The following is an 18,663-nucleotide window of genomic DNA, read 5'->3' as shown; positions in this document are numbered from 1 at the left end:
CCTGCAGATTATTAGCATCCATTATTCATGAACTTTGTGGCGATTTATTCATGTATCGTGATGAGAACCGGCCCCATCACTCAAGTGAAAGGAGAAAAAAAAATACTCCTCTCACTGCACAATCCACAGCCAAAAAATGACAACACTTTTAAATGGCTTGCTGTGCCTATGAAGTTGTGCTAATCCTCTCGTAAAGATAAGACAACGTGAAGTGATGTGATGAAACTTAAATGAACCTTGTGGGAAAACATAATTACAGTTTGCATTGCAGCAGCCAATAGGATGCAAATAGAGCAATATAAAGGTTAAAGAAACAGACCCAGCCCTGGGTCAAGGCTTGAACATTTGACAGGTGAACCCTGTCCTTTCATTCACATGTTTTTAGATGCCTTTTGATTTGTGCACAGCTGTCACGCTTGAGGGAGTCAAAGGAAGCAAAGTGAATTGTCCTGCAGATATAAGGCTCAAGGGAGCCAGTATACCGCTGGTGCTCAATGAAGACATAATTCCATTTTCATTTGGCTGGATCACGTAAAATCTAACACGATAGAGGCTGCTGAGCCAGTGACAGCTTACTGCTTGGAATTAATGATGAAAGCCTCACAATGTAGTGCTGATTCTGAATGTGAAAATGAAACGCATGTTCCAGTTACATCTTATTAGTTACTGAAAGTGGATGTCTTTAGCCCCCCGCCAGATTTATTTTAAACCCTGCTGATTTGTTAAGTCTGCCCTAACTAACAACAAAATGATCAGTCTATAATTTCAATGGTAGGTTTATCTGAACAGTGAGACACAGAACAAAGACAAAAAATCCAGAAAAATGCAGTTACAAAGTTACAAACTTCTTCGCATTTTCATGAAGGAAATAGGTAGTTGATCCTCAATATCAATCAGCAAGATTTCTGGCTCACAGGTTTATTTTACGCAGGTATCTATTCAGATTCTAAACTCTGCACCATGTCCAAGCCCAAAGCACTTTCCAAAGATGTCAGTGACAAGAATGTGGACCTACACAAGGCTGGAATGGGCTACAAGACCATCGCCAAGCTGCTGGGTGAGAAGGTGACAACAGTTGGTGCCATTATTCGCCAGTGGAAGAACCATAAAATAACTGTTAATCTCCATCGGTCTTGAGCTCCTTGTAAGATCTCATGATAATGAGATAATAAGAGCAGTGTGGAACCAGCCCAGAACTATTCAGGAAGAACTTGTCAATGATCTCAAGGCAGCTGGTACCATATTCACCAAGAAAACATTTGGTAACACACTACCCCGTGAAGGACTGAAATCCTGCAGTGCCTGCAAGGTTCCCCTGGTCAAGAAAGCACAGGCCTGTTTGGAGTTTGCCACTGAACATCTCAATGATTCAGAGGGGGACTGAGTGAAAGTGTTGTGATCAAGTGAGACCAACATTGAGCTATTTGGCATCAACTCAACTTTGGAGGAGGAAGAATGCTGCCTATGACTCCAAGAACCCTGTCCCCACCGTCAAACATGGAGTTGGAAACAGTATGCTTTGGGGTGTTTTTCTGCTAAGGGGACAGGACTACACTGCATCAAATGGAGGATGGATGGGTCCATGTACCATCAAATCTTGGGTGAGAACCTCCTTCCCTCAGCCAGGGCATTGAAAATGCATTGTGGGTGGGTATTCCAGCGTGACATGACACGGCCAAGGCTGAAGAAGAAGCTCAAGAAGAAGCATAATAAGATTTCGGAGTGGCCTCCAGACCTTAATCCCATAGAAAATCTGTGGAGGAAGCTGAAGGTTACAGTTGCCAAACATCAGCCATGAAACATTAATGACTTGGAGAGGATCTCCAAAGAGGAGTGGGACAAAATCTCCCCTGAGATGTGTGCAAAACTTGTGGCCAACTATAAGACACATCTGACCTCTGTGATTTGTCACCAAGTGCTGAAGCACGTTTTGCAAAGGGGTCAAATACTTATTTCCTTCATGAAAATGCAAATTAATTTCTAAGTTTTTTGAAATGCATTTTTTTGTTGGCTATTGTTTTGTCTCTTACTGTTCAAATAAACCTACCACTGAAATTATAGACTGATCATTTCTTTGTTAGCAGGTAAACGTACCAAATCAGCAGGGGTTCAAATAATTTTTTTCCCTGAGTATATGTTCCCCTGATGTGATGGGATCTGAATGCGTTAGCTTTGTGTCTGACTGAACACTTTAAAGCAGGGGTGTCCAACTCCAGGCTTTGAGGGCCGCTGTCCTGCAGGTTTTAGAGATCACCGTGGGTCAACACACCTGAATCAAACGACTAGTTCATTACCAGGCCTCTGGAGAACTTCAAGACATGTTGAGGAGGTAATTTAGCCATTTAAATCAGCTGTGTTGGATCAAGGACACATCTAAAACCTGCAGGACACCGGCCCTTGAGGCATGGAGTTGGACACCCCTGCTTTAAAGGTCATGACAGCAATCACAACTATCCATGCCTCACCTGTCAAATCAAGTAAAAAAAATGCAATAAGATTAAAACAATCCTCTGTGATCCAGAAGAAGGCTTTTTCCCTTTGACCCTGTGTGAGAGGGGCATAGCAACATCTGCAGCATCCGACATCCACACATTGCTCAAATGATGAAAAGAATGGAATTTAACTCAACTCAACTCTAATCAATTTTATTTATATAGCAGCAAATCACTACAACAGTTACCCCAAGGTGCTTTATATTGTAAGGCAAAAACCCTAAAATATTAGAGACAAACCTTAACAATCGGATGAGACCTATGAGGAAGGACTTGTTGGAAGGAGGAAAAAAGTCCCTTTTGAACTGGAAGAAAACTCTGGGCGAACCAGGTTTGGACGGAATAGAATGTTTAAAGGTATGCTCACCCTCCTGTAGTTAAAAAGTTGTTATTATGAGGAACATTAACGTAAAAGTAGCCCATGGCAGAGCATGGCAGAATGCTGTCACATCTCTGAAATGGGGCAATCTTTGGCTAATGAAACAGCTTCAAAAAGCAGAGGACTCTTCTCCATCAAAGGAATAATTCATACTTGCAGTTAAGGGGGACAGAATCTCTCACGTGGCAGAGGTGATCAGCATTAACCTGCAATGTCTTCGGTTCAAAACCGGACCGTCTAATCACTCTGTACTTGTTACTGCAGACAAACTTTTTTCATAGTTTGCTTTGAAAATGTTATTTAATTTGTCTATTTATAGGGAGGACATTACTATGAATATGCCAGTTTGAATCAACTTTCATCTTCACTCCTTTGGCAAGATGCTCTCCAGCCAATTAAGCTTAGAGTTAAGTCACAGAAGCAGGATAAAAGCAACGATACAAAGAGCTTTTTTTCTCACACTAAAACGTAATGTCATGCTGCACACACTCATAAGGCACAATTTATCCCACAGTGTTTCATAAAATACTTGTAAATACACCCACACAGAGACAAGCACAGCTATTAGGCAAACAGCAGAGGACATGGGGCAAGTTGGTAATAAGATACCAAAACAATAATGACAAAAGATCAAAAATACATCATTTTAATGTGCACACTGAAGTCACATAACCGTAGCAGCTGCGGCTCAACAGCTCTGGCAATAGGCTTTCAAGTGTGTAGTTAAATTAAATACTATCAAACATACCTTATTATTAAAAGCACTGAGTCAAATTCTAAAAACTGGGTCATTTATGTGGGTCTTTAAGTTTTGCAAACATTGAAATTCAAAATATGCATCTGTGTGGGAGGACAACAACAGTCACTTCAAAGTGTTTTAAATTGCAAGATAAAGACCCTAAAATATTAGAAAGAAACCCCCACAATCAGATGGCGACAGTGGGAAGGAAAACCTCTCTTTTTAACAGGATTCAGTAAGGGCTGTCTCAGTGTTCACTGTGGCACAAAGATGCGTTTTAAGCCCCACAAACACGCGCTGTTTGAGTCCTGCTTCTACTCCTGATGAGCAATGCTTGCCTTAAAGGTGATGTGCTACATTCTGTGCGCAGGCTCTGCTGTAAACCTCCGGACTTCTCGCATGTCTCTGTGTTTAATCAGAGGACTCAGTCAGCACATGGCCAGCCCCGGCCTTGTCCTGTCAGATACTCTCATTCTCAAACAGACTCGCTGTGGCAGGCCGGTGTTAGTGAAGGGAGCATCCCAAAAACCCTCTGGCTGGGCCATCCAGCACCCACTGATGCTTAGCTGTATGGCAGCGCTGAAAGAAGGAAATCTTATGAAACACACTGTAGATGACTGTTTCATTATATTCTTTTTTTAAGATCTCAGTGCATGCCACCACATGTCTGTATGATCAATTTGTATAATTAAACCAGTCTATGTTTTTGCTTAACCCTGTATCTGTATCGGAGCCTTTGTAGTCACTATGCATTTTGGGTCTTTGTGTCATTATTTTCATAAGCATGTAGTCATTATCTTTGATTTGTAGTTCTCAACTGTTTTTTTTTGTAACTTTGTTAGTGTTGTTCAGTTGTCATTTACCTTCTAATCAGTGACTTTGTGTCTATTTTCAGTCATTATGCATCAATTTGTAGTCATTTATGTCTCTTTATGATTTTTTTGTCAGTTGTATCTCTTCTTAGTCGCTTTTGCGTCTCACTGTAATCGTTTTGATGACTGTGGCCTGGAATTACATCTGGCTGTTGCTCAAATCTTGCTCCTCCTCCTGCCCCTACAAACTGAAAGGATATTATTGTTGATGAAAAGAGAACTGTTTAATTTTGATCTTGTTTTTCCAGTTTGGGTTGTATTCCCAAGTGAGCCACCTGACACGGTCGGCTCTGTGCTTGTGATATTGTCTTCATCTTTTTCTTGAAGATTACTACTAATGCTTCCATTCACAGGGTGAGGAGAGGAATATTGACATTAGCACGATTTAAGATGTTGATTAAGCCAAGTTATTCTGCCTTGTAATAGAGTTTGGTGTTGTTTATGTGCTCAGAGTCTTATTTCCCAGGGGAACAACCTGATCCAGGCTGTTGTCTTCATGTATTGATGCAACTATCTCCTTTTAAATTTTCTTATCTTGATGTTTTCTTTTTATTAATTCATATCTAATTTAATACAAGGGTTGCATGAATAATTAAAGTGTTACTTGCATTTGCATGCAAATGAATAAAACTGCTTTTGGATTAATTTGGGTGTATAGATCCTGGTGAAAGACGTTTGTCAGCCAGCCAGTTCAATTAATGCACCCGTGTTCATCTTATGCTGCTTTTATTTGCTTTTCCACTTCTTATTCTTTGTTTATTACTGTTACAAGTACAATTTCTTCTCTCCCAGGACTACAGTAGCACAAAATACTTCCTCCTGGAAACTGAGGTTTTTGTTAAGAGAAGCTTACAATATTCCTCCCTATAACTGAAAATGCCCTGTGTCTCTTTGTGTCTATCAGAGATGGACTCCTTGCGTATTTTGCTCTACTCGCTCATCTTCCTGCTCAGCGTCTTCGGCAACCTCCTGATCATCGTGGTCCTGATGCTGAACAAGCGCATGCGGACGGTCACCAACTCCTTCCTGCTGTCGCTGGCGGTCAGCGACCTGATGATGGCCATTTTCTGTATGCCCTTTACACTTATCCCCAACATGCTAGAGGACTTCATCTTTGGAGCCACCATGTGCAAGATTGTCACCTACTTAATGGGTGAGCATGAGACTTTTGATACCAAACCTGAGCTGAACTGTACACTCTTAGTATATGAGGCATTTAAAGAGATCCACTTCCTGTGCTGTTTTTCAAAGAAGGGATCATCTGACCTGTGTGTTTGTAGGGACTATTTTACGGTCTTTATCTTACAGTATAACATGCTCTGAGCAACTGTTTTTATAAACTGGTGCTACATAACTGAACTGCAAAGCTGGCTCATTATAAGAGCACAACACATCAAAAGCCATGATTGACAGTGAGGCGGATTGCTGTAGGAAGGGAAAATGGATCACTGTCTTGTGTGCAGCAAACAACAGCAGCTAAACACCAGTGCAGAAGTCTCACACTCTAAAGAAATTAGTAAAAACAAAACCCACTGTGGTCACTACAATAAATGCTACCTGTTTAATGGATTTAGCTGAATGGGAGATGTGACATTTATTTGCCTGTGATGATCATCTATCGGCAGAGTGGAGCTTGGAAACCAAACAAACCCTCTGAGAGTAACTTGAAAAAGGGGTTTACAAGATGGAAGCAAGCCATATGCTAGCAGAGTGTAATCAAAAGCAGAGGAAAAGAACCAAAGAAGTTGTTTTATGTAAATATGAATACAGGTGGGCCTTGGCACTATACTCATTGCTCATGCTCCAGAGTTGCTGCCAATTTTTTTGGATGCGTCAGCCATTGTGTGCTACTTGGAAGGTCAGTGGTTTATTCCCCAGCCCCTCCAGGCTACATGTTGAAGTGTACTTCCGCAAAATAATAAACCCCAGACTTTATGAATGGGTGAATGTGGTTTGTAGTCTAAAAAGTGTTTGAGTGCTCAGTTAGAGTTGAAAGGCACTATATATATATATATATATATATATATATATATATATATATATATATATATATATATATCCATCCATCCATCCATTCGCTTCCGCTTCTCCTTTTCAGGGTTGCGGGGGGCGCTGGAGCCTATCCCAGCTGTCATATATATATATATATATATATATATATATATATATATATATATATATATATATATATAAGCACCAGTTCATTTGCAATTCAGGTGCACTACAGAAAAGGAGCCTGATGTTAATGTGACAGCTGGTAATCAGGGGATGAAGTGGGCCGGGATGATCCTGAACGGCATCTGACACCCTTATTAAGAGTTATTAAATCAGCCAGTTTGGTGTATAATATTGGTATTCCTTCCGGGCAATCCCATGCACTTACTCGTCCAACAAATCAGAAAGTAATGTCACCCCACAGTCTCACCTGCATACTCTACACATTCTTTTTTTCTCCTTCTCATCCCTACCATGCATTCATACAGACACCAATAAAATTGTGATCAAGTAGCTCAAGCAGGGTTGCTTTATGTTTCAGGAAAGAAAGATGTATGAAAGAGAGGACAGGAGGAGATATTGAATACATATTTCTATGTCTGTTTCTTCTTTTAGAGGAGAACTTCAGGCCATTGATTCACACAACAGAATTTTGATCAAGTTTCAAATGGTGACAGAAAGTCAGGTTAATAACACAGCGTGAAAAGCTGTATAAACAATTCATGAATTCAATTACTTTATGCAAATAAAACGTTATTGATTTATGTATTTTTGCATGGAATAAGAAAAGTAAAAAGGCCACTTTTGTACGTGTAACTGTTGTGTTCCTGCTCTGTGTCTGACAATGAATGGTAAAAGAAACACAGACCTCCAAGTCATTAACTTGCCCGCTCCAGCTCCTACAACAAAATACAAACAGTATGGAAGAGGGTTAGCTTAACCCACCACAACTTCCAAGCCAGCAAGAAGGATCTATTCATGCTAGCATAGACTGTGCCTATAACACGTATGTGGCAGACATGTACTACACATTTACAGCATCTAGCAAAGACAGGCACAGTGATGACAATAATTGAACTAAAAACACAATCGGAAACATCAGGGTGGCTAAATATAAATTATATGTGTGTTTTACAGTGCTGGTAAAGAAATGACACCAACCTCTCCCACAGGGGAATTGTAGAAAAGGGGAGAGGCCAAAGGGTTACCCTGTATTTATAGGGTTGCACCGAAGAAGAAGAATGAGGAGGGGCTCTAACTGATAATGAACCACAGGCTTGGAGGTCCTAAAAATCAGGTATAAAAGGAACGGTTTGTCTAGAACACATTTTGTGTAAATATAACAATATGTAATTTATGACCTGGTTACATACGGATTGGGCTCATTATTTCAGAAATCTTACACAACTAGCACAACCAGAATAAGGGAGAGTTTACATTAATGTGATTATTATCATGTTCTTTTTTTTAAATTAAATATATGAGATCCATTTGGTCATTGGGCTTTATGTGTTTTATTCTTCTAAAAGAGAAATCTGGCCTTCTTTTGTGACTCACAGCTGATCAGACCCTGTGATCCCCCTGCCGAAAATTGCTTGATATTTAACAAGGGTCTGTTAAATATAGAGGCTTTTCTCTTGGCTTCTTTTAACCATCACTCTGAAAGTGCTCGAACAGTCACACATCTTCAGGAGTGTGACTTAGCGATGAGCTGGCTCTCATCAGGCCAGAGTTGAGGTGCCACGTGAGGCCTGAGTCAGACTGAAAGCAAAAGAGAGTGCCACGAAACTGAGATAGACTGCAGTACTTTGTCTCTTTGCTCCACTTTGAGCTTTTGAATGGTCGAGAAACGATATCGAGCGGTCAGGATCGCAATCCTATTATTGTTTCAGAAATGCAACGTACCATCTGTGAGGACAGGCTTGCCGAATCTCCTTTTCAATTACTGGGCTCTCTCAGCTGTGATAAGGAGGAAGAGAGCAGGAGGGGCAGCTGCTTTGGACTTAAAATACAAACTTTTTGGTTTTTTGATCACTTTTCTTTAATTTTATGCTTGTTTTAGTTAAGCTACAAAGTAGTCTCATAATGAATGAGTGAAATGATGAAGCACTGAACCACAGGAATTAGCATGGTGTCTTCTTCTGCAGATGTTGATCATTCTTTGCTGCATCTATGCAAAAAAACTGTCAAAGCATTTCATTTTCTCCCTATGAAATGATTAAGATGTCTTAAAAGATGATGAGGGAACTCTTCTAGCAGGGTAATGCATTTGAAGGAGTCACTCTTGGTGAGATAACCTCAAATGATCTACAGAGTTACCACTAGTCTTTCTATTCTCTGGATTGGACATGGTTGCTAACATGTCACTATACCTAGTCAAAAAATATGTATTGTGTACACGTTTGTACACCCATCCTTCAGAATACTGCTCATTATAATGCACCGATCAGACACAACATTAGAACCAGGTGAACTGAAATACAGTGATCATCCTGATACATATTCAGTTTTCTGCTGCTGATCAGTACAGCACAAGCTTTTTTTATTGAAAGGTGAAGACCATAAAATATAAGAGCATAACTGTAACAATCCAAAACTAGAGACAGTGGGGAAAAACAAACTCCCTTTTAAGAGGAAGAGACCTCCAACAGTAAAGTAACTGCTGGCACACCAAGAGGCCATCTCTTATTAATACACTTTATCGCCAAAAGTATTTTCTGCCTTCAAACTCACGTGAAATCGAGTTAAATCCCATTCTTAATCCATTGAGTTTAACATGATGCCACATCACCCTTTGCAGCTATAACAGCTTCAGCTCTTCTGGGAACGCTTTCCACAAGGTTTGGGAGTATGTTTATGAGAATTTCTGGCCATTCTTATAGAAGCAAATTTATGAGGTCAGACACTGATGTTGGACAAGAGTCTAGAGTCCAGTGGCAGCATGGTTTGTACCAGTTGGTCAGCCATGGAAACTCGTTCCATGAAGCACTCTACCTGCTGTTCTTGAGCTAATCTGAACTCTACATGAAGTTTGAAGGTCTGTAGTGATTGCCTCTGTAGAAAGTTGGTGACCTCTGCTGAGCCCGCTCTGTGAATTTACATGGCCTAGCACTTTGTGGCTGAGTTGCAGTCTTTCCCAGTTTCTTCCAGTTTGTTATAATTCCACTAACAGTGGATTGTGAAATAGTTAACGGCAAGGAAATTTTATGACTCATGACAGTTTCATGACAGTATTCACTGAGCTCCTGAGAGCAATCCAATCTTTCACAAATGTTTGTAGGAGCAGCTTGCATTCCTAGATACTTTATTTTATACACCTGTGGGCATGGAAGTGATGGGAACACCCATCACCATGGATAGGTGATTTAATATTCATAATGTAGCAGCATAACTGCAGAGTAGTTTAAGGCCACAGGCTTCAAGCCCAACTATCTAAACTAATTAATCTTTATCAAAAGACCGATTTTAAAATTAGAACTGAGAGCTGGTTCCACAGGAGAAGAGTGTGATAGCTGAAAGCTCTGCCTCTCATTTTGTGTTTGGAAACTCAAGGAAGTATTTTATTGGATAATATGAATTTAATAAAAGATAACAATAATTCATCAGAACATTGTATTTGAAGGGATGATTTTTCATTTTTCAACGAACCCGACACCCCAACTCAGCACCTAATCTCTCCATTTAAATTGTGGTCTAATTGGATTATTGCCACTAGGGATGGGTACCGGTGTCCGGTGCCATGATGGCACCGGTTCTGACATAAACGGTAGTAACCAGACCGAAAAGCAGCGCACATTTCGGTGCTTTATTTCGGTGCTTTTTTTTCCTGAGCTGTGATACACTTCTAGCCAATCATTTTACGTTTCCGAGGATAGTAGGCGGGGCCAGGTACGTACGTTCTGTTAGAGCAGAGCTACAGATTAAAATGCTCAAGGCGAAGCGGTCAAAAGTCTGGCTGTACTTCACAGCAAAAGATGCAAACTCAGCAGCCTGCAACAAGTGCTTTAAGCTGATACTGTGATACTGTCAAAGGAGGTAACACCTCAAATCCGATGAAACAGCTGGCGACGCATAGCGTTTTTTTTAAAAGCCGAGAAATGCGCCGTATTTGATAGCTTGCTGCGAGACCTCACACCGTGCACGTCGGGTGGGTTGCCAGTTATCGGACCCGGAGCAACATCCCCCAAAAACCCGAAGAATAGAGTCCTGGCCCCTAGCCCTGCCAGTGTAGCAGAAATGATGAGGATGATGATGCAGCAGCAGCCGTTCTTCTCTGCATGAGTAGCTTCATGTTGTTCGTGTGTAATTTACGTTGAGTAGGCTAACCACGTTATTACATTAATGCATGTAAGGTGAACTAGCAAACGTCATTGTTGCATCTTCAAAAAATAAAAATACAATAACTGAGCCTTACACCGGGGTATCATTGCACTGGTTTACTGAACCTTACTTTCAGGGCATGTACCGAACATGAGCATCCATTTTCTACTGCCTCCTACAGGACACACTCTTCTTCCACTTCCTTACACATTAATGTAACACAGAACTAATACTGCCTCTCCTGGCATTACCATTGTAACAACACATTCATTCTGTTTCTTTCAGAAGATTAACAGGAACTTAGGATGTAGGTATCTATGAATAATAACTATTATGTATACTCATATTTATATAACCACTTATTTCTTGCGATACCACATCTCCTCCCCCCTTAAGTCAACAACTCCCTTGACTTACAAAATAACTGTTTATCTAAAGAATGCTTAACAAACAATCAACATGTAATTAAGGTAACCATACAACCATACAACTGTACATAGGTTTCCATGTTTCTCTTTTTTTTTTTCTAACTAGGAAGGTACGTCCTTCCTGTGAGATCAGAGCGCATTGTTGCTCTATTTCTGGAAGATCTCACACTACCTAACAAAGTCCTTTAAAGTCTCTGGTGGAGGTCTCTCTCTCTGGGAACGTCGCAACACGGGTGTCCCTGAGGAGTCTCCGGGAGCTGGAGTCTCCGGAGCATAAGGCAACTCCATTGCCGGAGGTTGTGGCGATGTGTCCAACTCTGGTGGCAAGCAGCACTCAGGCACTGATTCTTTGTCAAGCAATGGCTCCACCTCCCTGTCTGGTGTACTGGGAACAGTGTCAGCCACTCTTGCTCTCACCTGATCCACATGCCGCTTCACAGTTTGACCTGATCCAATGGTAACAATGTAAGACACTGGACCCGATGCTCTCACAATGACTGCGGGAATCCACTTCGGGCCATAGGAGTAGTTTCTGATGAAGACCTTGTCTCCTGGTGTGAAACTTCTCAGTCTTTTCTTGGTGTCATGATTTTCTTTCTGTTTCGATTGTTTGTGCTGCACTTTTGTTTTCACATCAGGCATGAGCAAGTCCAAAACTGATCTGAGTCTCCGTGACATCATCAACTCTGCAGGTGATAAACCAGTAGTGGCATGCGGTGTGATGCGATAACTGAACAGAAATCGGGACAGTCTGGTTTGCAAGGTATCACCTTTGACTTTCTTCATCCCCTCCTTAAAGGTCTGGACCGCCCTCTCAGCCAGCCCATTTGAAGAAGGGTGGAAAGGTGCTGATCTTACATGGTCAATTCCATTCTGCTTCATGAATGACTCAAATTCAGCACTTGTGAAGCATGTTCCGTTGTCTGAAACTAACATTTTAGGTAGTCCAAACACACTGAAACTCTGGCGCAGTTTCTCTATAGTTACCTGTGATGTAGAGGATTTCACAGGGTAAATGTCCATCCACTTGGAATGAGCATCCACAATGATTAGAAACATCTCCCCGAGGAAAGGCCCTGCATAGTCCACATGGATTCTGGACCATGGTGACTCCGGCCACTCCCAAGGGTGTAATGGTGCAGTAGGTGGTGACTTGGAGTGTTTCTGACACTCCTCACATGCCTGCACTTCTCTTTCAATGTTCTCATCCATCCCTGGCCACCATACATACGACCTTGCCAAGCCTTTCATCTTCGACATGCCTGTATGAGTCTGGTGCAGGAGTTTCAATATTTTGTCTCGGCCTTTGGTGGGAATAATTACTCGGGCTCCCCAGAGCACGCAACCATCCCTCACACTCAGTTCCAGCTTTCTCTGTCGATACGGCTTTAAACAGGTGTCGGTCTCAGTTGGCCAGGCTTTTAAGGTGTACTCGTGAACTTGCGACAACAAGACATCCTTAGCTGTCCATCGTTTGATCTGTGCAGTGTCCACTAATGTGTCATCCAGTACATCCATCATCAAAACCTGCTCAGCCATCTCTCGCTCAGGTGCTGAGTCTGGTACCGGCAACCGGCTGAGCGCATCCGCGTTTTCATGATGTTTTCCTGGCTTGTACCTGATGTTGTACTCGTAAGCACTCAATGTCACGGCCCATCTTTGTACTCTTGGTGAGCCCATCTGAGGTATAGGCTTCTTTTCATTGAACAGTGAGATTAGGGGTTTATGATCTGTGTAAATCGTGAAAACTCGGCCATACAAGTATTTGTGAAATTTCTTGATGCCAAATATCACAGCTAGACCTTCTTTGTCAAGCTGAGAATACTTTTTCTCAGCAGGAGAGAGTGTGCGTGACATGAACCCCAAAGGTCTCTCGCTTCCATCCTCCATCTTATGTGACAATACGGCGCCTACGCCATATGGGGATGCATCACATGAGAGAACCAACTCACGGTCAGCAGAATAATGAACTAACACCTCTGCTGAGTTCAACAGGTTCTTAGATTTCTGGAATGCTTCCTCTTGTCTCTTTTGCCATGTCCACCGTACCTCGTGTCTCAAAAGTTCATGTAAGGGTGCCAACCGGGTTGCCAGGTTTGGAAGGAATTTGTTGTAGTAATTTAGCAAACCTAAGTATGCTTTCAGTTCAGTGACATTTGTGGGGGTAGGTGCGTCCATGATTGCTTTAACTTTCTTTTCCACTGGGTGGAGCCCCTGGGCGTCCACTATGTGCCCCAAGTACTCCACTTTCTCTTGCATGAAGGCACACTTGCACCTCTTTAACCTCAACCCAGCTTCCTCCAACCGGGTCAACACCTCATCCAGGTTCTGTAGATGGCTTACTTCATCCACTCCAGTCACTAAGATGTCATCTAAATACACTGCTACATGAGGTATCCCCTTCAAAAGACTTTCCATGGTCCTCTGGAATATTGCTGGAGCAGAGGCCACTCCAAAAGGCAATCTGTTATACGTGAACAGCCCCCGCGATGTGTTTACTGTCACGTACTTTTTCGATTCGTCATCCAAGAGGATTTGCTGGTAAGCGTGGCTCATGTCTAATTTTGAGAACTGCTTACCCCCGGACAGTGTGGCAAACAAGTCCTCCATTCTGGGTATGGGGTACTGCTCCAGTGAAGCCACGGTATTTACAGTAAGCTTGTAATCCCCACACAGTCTTATTGTCCCTGTGGGCTTCAGGAGTGGCACTACTGGTGCCGCCCATTCAGCATATTTCACTGGCGAGATGATGCCTTCTTTCAACAGTCGGTCTATTTCCTCGTCGACTTTTGCTCGCATAGCAAAGGGGACAGAACGCGGACGGAAGAAGCGTGGGGTGGCATCACTTTTCACATGAATAGCAGCTTTCATTCCTTTCAGGGTGCCCAACTCCTCTTTGAACACATTTTCATGTTTACTTAACACTTGCTGAAGTGTTTTCTCTGTTGTTTTGACTTGGTGCAGCTTTCTGTTGTTAGGACTGTTTTTCACTTCACCCCAGTCCAATTTAATTTCCTCGAGCCAAGCTCGACCTAGCAAGCTGGGGCCGTCGCCTTCGACCACCACCAGGGGCAGATGTTTTTTCTGCTGCTTGTATTTGACGCTGACTCGTGTTGCACCAATCACCTTAACAGGATCCCCTGTATAAGTTTCGAGCTTGATTTTGATGGGCTGCAGGCTGGGGGGCTTGCTGTCTTTCCCTGTTTCTCTGAATGTTGCTTCGTTCATGACTGTTAGGCAACATCCAGTGTCTATTTTCAAATTCAAAATCAAATTCAAATTTTATTTGTCACGTACACAGTCATACACAGTACGATATGTAGTGAAATGCTTGGACAACTGCTCGTGACCTAAAGAAAACAAAAAAGGAAAAGGCTATGAATAAGATAGGAAATAAATATGAAAAATTAAAAAGGGTAAATTTAACTAGGAAGGAATAAAATATAAATTAAGGTTAAAAATGAAATAACTGTACAACACAAATTAGAATGAAGGGTAAATTTAACTGGGAAGAATAAGATAAAATATATAAATTAAAGTTGAAAATAAAATAACTGTACAACAAAATACACAATATAGAACTATATAAGAATGTATGAAGAAATATAAATATAAATAAATATATACACAATAACAGCAGCTGTACAAGTATTAACCGGAAATGAAGAATATAGTGACCAGTGTTGTGCAAAACCAAAGTCCAGAAAGTCCAGTGTGTGTGTAAGAACCATATGTGTGGGTCAGTACTGTGTGGTGGTGTGATTGAGAGACCGTATCGCCTGCGGGAAGAAGCTCCTCCTCAGTCTCTCTGTGTTGGTCTTCAGGGAGCGGAATCGCTTTCCTGACCTCAACAGAGAGAACAGTCCGTTGTTGGGATGGCTGAGGTCCTTCACGATCTTCCTGGCCTTGGTCCAGCACCGCCTGCTGTAGATTGAGTGCAGGTCAGGGAGCTCGGAGCAGATGGTGCGCTCAGCTGACCGCACAACCCTCTGTAGAGCTCGTCTGTCCTGCATGGTGCTGTTCCCGAACCAGGTTAAGATGTTTCCCGCCAGGATGCTCTCTATGGTGCACGAGTAAAAGTTCCTGAGCACCTTGGAGGGCAGTTGGAAGTCTCTCAAGCGTCTGAGGTGGTAGAGACGCTGTCGGGCCTTTTTCACCACAGTGTTGATGTGACAGGACCATGACAGGTCCAGCGTGATGTGAACTCCGAGGTATTTGAAGCTGTCCACTCTCTCCACTGGGCACTCGTTGATGACGGGGGTCTGGTAGTTCCTCTCCTGCTTAGTGCTGAAGTCCACTATCAGCTCCTTTGTCTTACTGACGTTTAGAAGGAGGTTGTTCCTCTGGCACCAGTTCTCCAGATTCCTAATCTCCTTCAGGTAGGCCGTCTCGTTGTTATCAGAGATCAGGCCCACCACGACGGTGTCGTCAGCAAACTTGATGATGGTGGTGGAGCTGGTAGTGGCCACACAGTCATATGTGTACAAAGAGTACAGCAGGGGGCTCAGAACACACCCCTGGGGGGCTCCAGTGCTGAGAGTGGTGGAGGCTGAGACATGTCCGCCCATCCTTACTGCCTGTGGTCTGCCAGTTAGGAAGTTGGAGATCCACTGACACATAGATGAGCTGAGTCCCAGATGCTCCAGCTTGGTGGTGAGTGTGGAGGGAATTATGGTGTTAAATGCAGAGCTGTAGTCTATGAAGAGCATTTTAACATAATTCCCCCTTCTAGTGTCCAAGTGAGTGAGTGATGTGTGGAGGAGATGAGAGATGGCATCGTCTGTGGAACGATTTGGACGGTAAGCGAACTGTAGTGGGTCCAGTGTGTCTGGTAGTGAAGAAATGATGAAGTCTCTGACCAGGCGTTCAAAGCACTTCATCACTACTGAGGTGAGGGCTACAGGGCGATAGTCATTGAGAGAAGCAGGGTGGGGTTTCTTCGGGACAGGAACAATGATGGACTCTTTGAAGCATGTGGGGATCACCGACTGAGATAAAGAGATGTTGAATATCTCAGTGAACACAGGAGCTAGCTGGTATGCGCAGTCTCTGAGGATACGACCTGGGATGCCGTCTGGTCCTGCTGCTTTCCTGGTGTTCACTCTCTTGAAGGCTCTCCTTACTTCATGCTCGGAGATGACGAGCACGTTTCCGGTGCTGGCAGTATCTTCCTGTCTGCAGCCGTTAGCGCCGCTAACACTAGCATTGTTGGAGACCTTAGCTGCAGCCTCGAAGCGAGCATAGAAAGTGTTCAGCTCGTCTGCCAGAGTCACGGCCGCGTTCGTCATACCGGTTGTTGGTGCTTTATAGTCCGTTATTGTCCTTAGTCCCCGCCACAGGCTCCTAGAGTCACTCTGTTGGAGTTGTGACTCTAGTTTCCTCCCGTAGCGCTGCTTCGCCTCTTTCACCGCCCTCCGCACGTTATATGACGCGGCTTTGTACGGGTCCATGTCCCCCGTCATGAGTCCCGTGTTGTAGGCAGCGGTGCGGGATCTCAGAGCGTCGCGGATGGTTTTATCCACCCACGGCTTCTGGTTGGGAAACGTTGTGATAGTCTTTGTCTCCACGGTATCATCCGCTAGTTTCCCGATGAATCCCACAACCGCTTCCGTAAACACGTTGACATCATCATCGGAGCTGTTTCTGAACATGCCCCAGTCTGCGTCATCGAGTGCGTCCTGTAACGCGGCCACCGATTGATCCGTCCAGCGCGCGACCTTCCTCTGAACCGGAACTTCCTGTTTCAGCCTTTGTTTGTATTTTGGCATGAGGAAGATGGCGGCGTGATCAGATTTGCCAAACGGGGGGCGGGATTGTGCCTTGTAGCCGTCCTTGACCGTAGTGTAGCAGTGGTCCAGTGTCCTTTCACCTCTGGTGGGGCAGGAGATGTGTTGATAAAAGTTCGGCGCTGCGCGTTTGAGGTTGGCGCTATTAAAGTCCCCCGTCACAATAAGCGCAGCGTCCCGGTGTTGTGTCTGGTGCTGTGTGAGTGCCTCATGCAGCTCGCATAAGGCGGTGACCGTGTCCGCTTGTGGTGGAATATAAACGGCACTTACAATGACCGATGTAAATTCCCGAGGTAGATAAAAAGGACGACACATGATGGACAGTAGTTCCAGATTTGGTGTGCAGGAGCGTGTGAGAGGAACAACGTTCGCACTGTTGCACCAGTTGTTGTTCACCATTAAACACACGCCGCCTCCCCTTGACTTCCCCGAGTCCCGTGTCCTGTCCATGCGGTGAACCGAGAAGAACTCGGTCGGCTGGATGGCGTGGTCCGGCACCGCTGGGTTCAGCCATGTCTCGGTGAAGCAGAGGAGATTGCAGTCCCGAATGTCTCTCTGGAACTTTATCCTGGCCCTGAGGTCGTCAAGCTTGTTCTCCAGTGACTGGACGTTGGCGAGCAGGATGCTAGGCAGAGGTGTGCGGTGTGCACGAGCTCTCAGCCTGTTCCTGACGCCGGCTCGCTTCCCTCTAGGCCGCCGCCGCTTCCCTTTGTTCTCCCTCGAGATCTCACTCGGCCAGCTCGGATCCGGAGTTAAAAACTTCGAATTGTGAGTACATTGTATACCAATAGAAACAAGAGTGTCACTGTCATACCTAATGTACCCAATGGTGATGATTTTGCCGATTTAGAAACGCTGAAAACTAACTTAAAAAGCAAAGACAAAGAAAAAGTGGTCGGAGCAGATGTGACGGCAGCCGACCTCACCGGCGCCATCTGTTTCTCTGAATGTTGCTTCGTTCATGACTGTTAGGCAACATCCAGTGTCTATTTCAAAGTTCACCTTTTTTCCATCAATTTGCATATCCACAGTGTAGGGGTCTACTCTTCTTAAGTGTACCGCACTGCCACGCCCTAACTTGAACAGTTTTCTTTTGTGCCCTTGACTGCACTTGACACAGTTCAACATAAAAGAGTCATCTTCAGAGCTATCAGTTTTGTTGTTATCTGCTTTCTCGCCCACATTGTGAGTACTGTAGTGTGAACTCTGCTTTTTTTCTTTCTTTACATATGTCGATCCATACTTTTTCTGGTTCAGTTTAGTCTTGCTTTTACAAGCTCTAGCTATGTGTCCCATTTTACCACAAGCATGACATTTTTCTTGTTTGTACTTACAGTCTGCTGCTGTGTGCTTGGTTCCTTTGCAACGATAACACTCTTTATTTTCTGCTTTAAAGGTACGACTCTCCTGTTGTCCTCTAGCGAGACTGAAACATTTTGCTGACGCCCCTGAGGTCTGCAGATCCTGTGCATTTTTATTTGCAGTCTCCATGGCTACTGCAATTGACAGAGCCTTGTCAAAAGTGAGATCTATTTCTGACAAGAGACGTCTCTGAATTCGGTCATCCTTAATTCCGCAGACGATCCTATCTCTCAACATCTGTTGTAACGTGTTGCCATAGTTACAATCCTGTGCCAGGCGACGCAGCTCCG

The 18,663-nt window shown here is 43.5% G+C and overlaps 1 protein-coding gene across 1 annotated transcript in view; it reads left to right on the top strand.

The window, feature by feature from the left end:
* The window catches only part of LOC146681569 (cholecystokinin receptor-like), a 66,700-nt gene that overhangs the window by 18,297 nt on the left and 29,740 nt on the right, over positions 1 to 18,663 (top strand). Inside the window, exon 2 of the mRNA XM_085448956.1 lies at positions 5,387 to 5,635. Coding sequence (XP_085305082.1) covers positions 5,387 to 5,635 — 249 coding nt within the window. The remainder of the gene's footprint in view (positions 1 to 5,386; positions 5,636 to 18,663) is intronic.

This window comes from Copadichromis virginalis, linkage group LG23 (assembly GCF_057382275.1).
Source record: "Copadichromis virginalis isolate Kocher_CV1m ecotype Utaka linkage group LG23, C_Virginalis_male_GT1.1, whole genome shotgun sequence".
In the NCBI taxonomy this organism is placed as follows: Eukaryota; Metazoa; Chordata; class Actinopteri; order Cichliformes; family Cichlidae; genus Copadichromis; species Copadichromis virginalis.
This window is presented reverse-complemented; position numbering and strand designations above follow the sequence as displayed.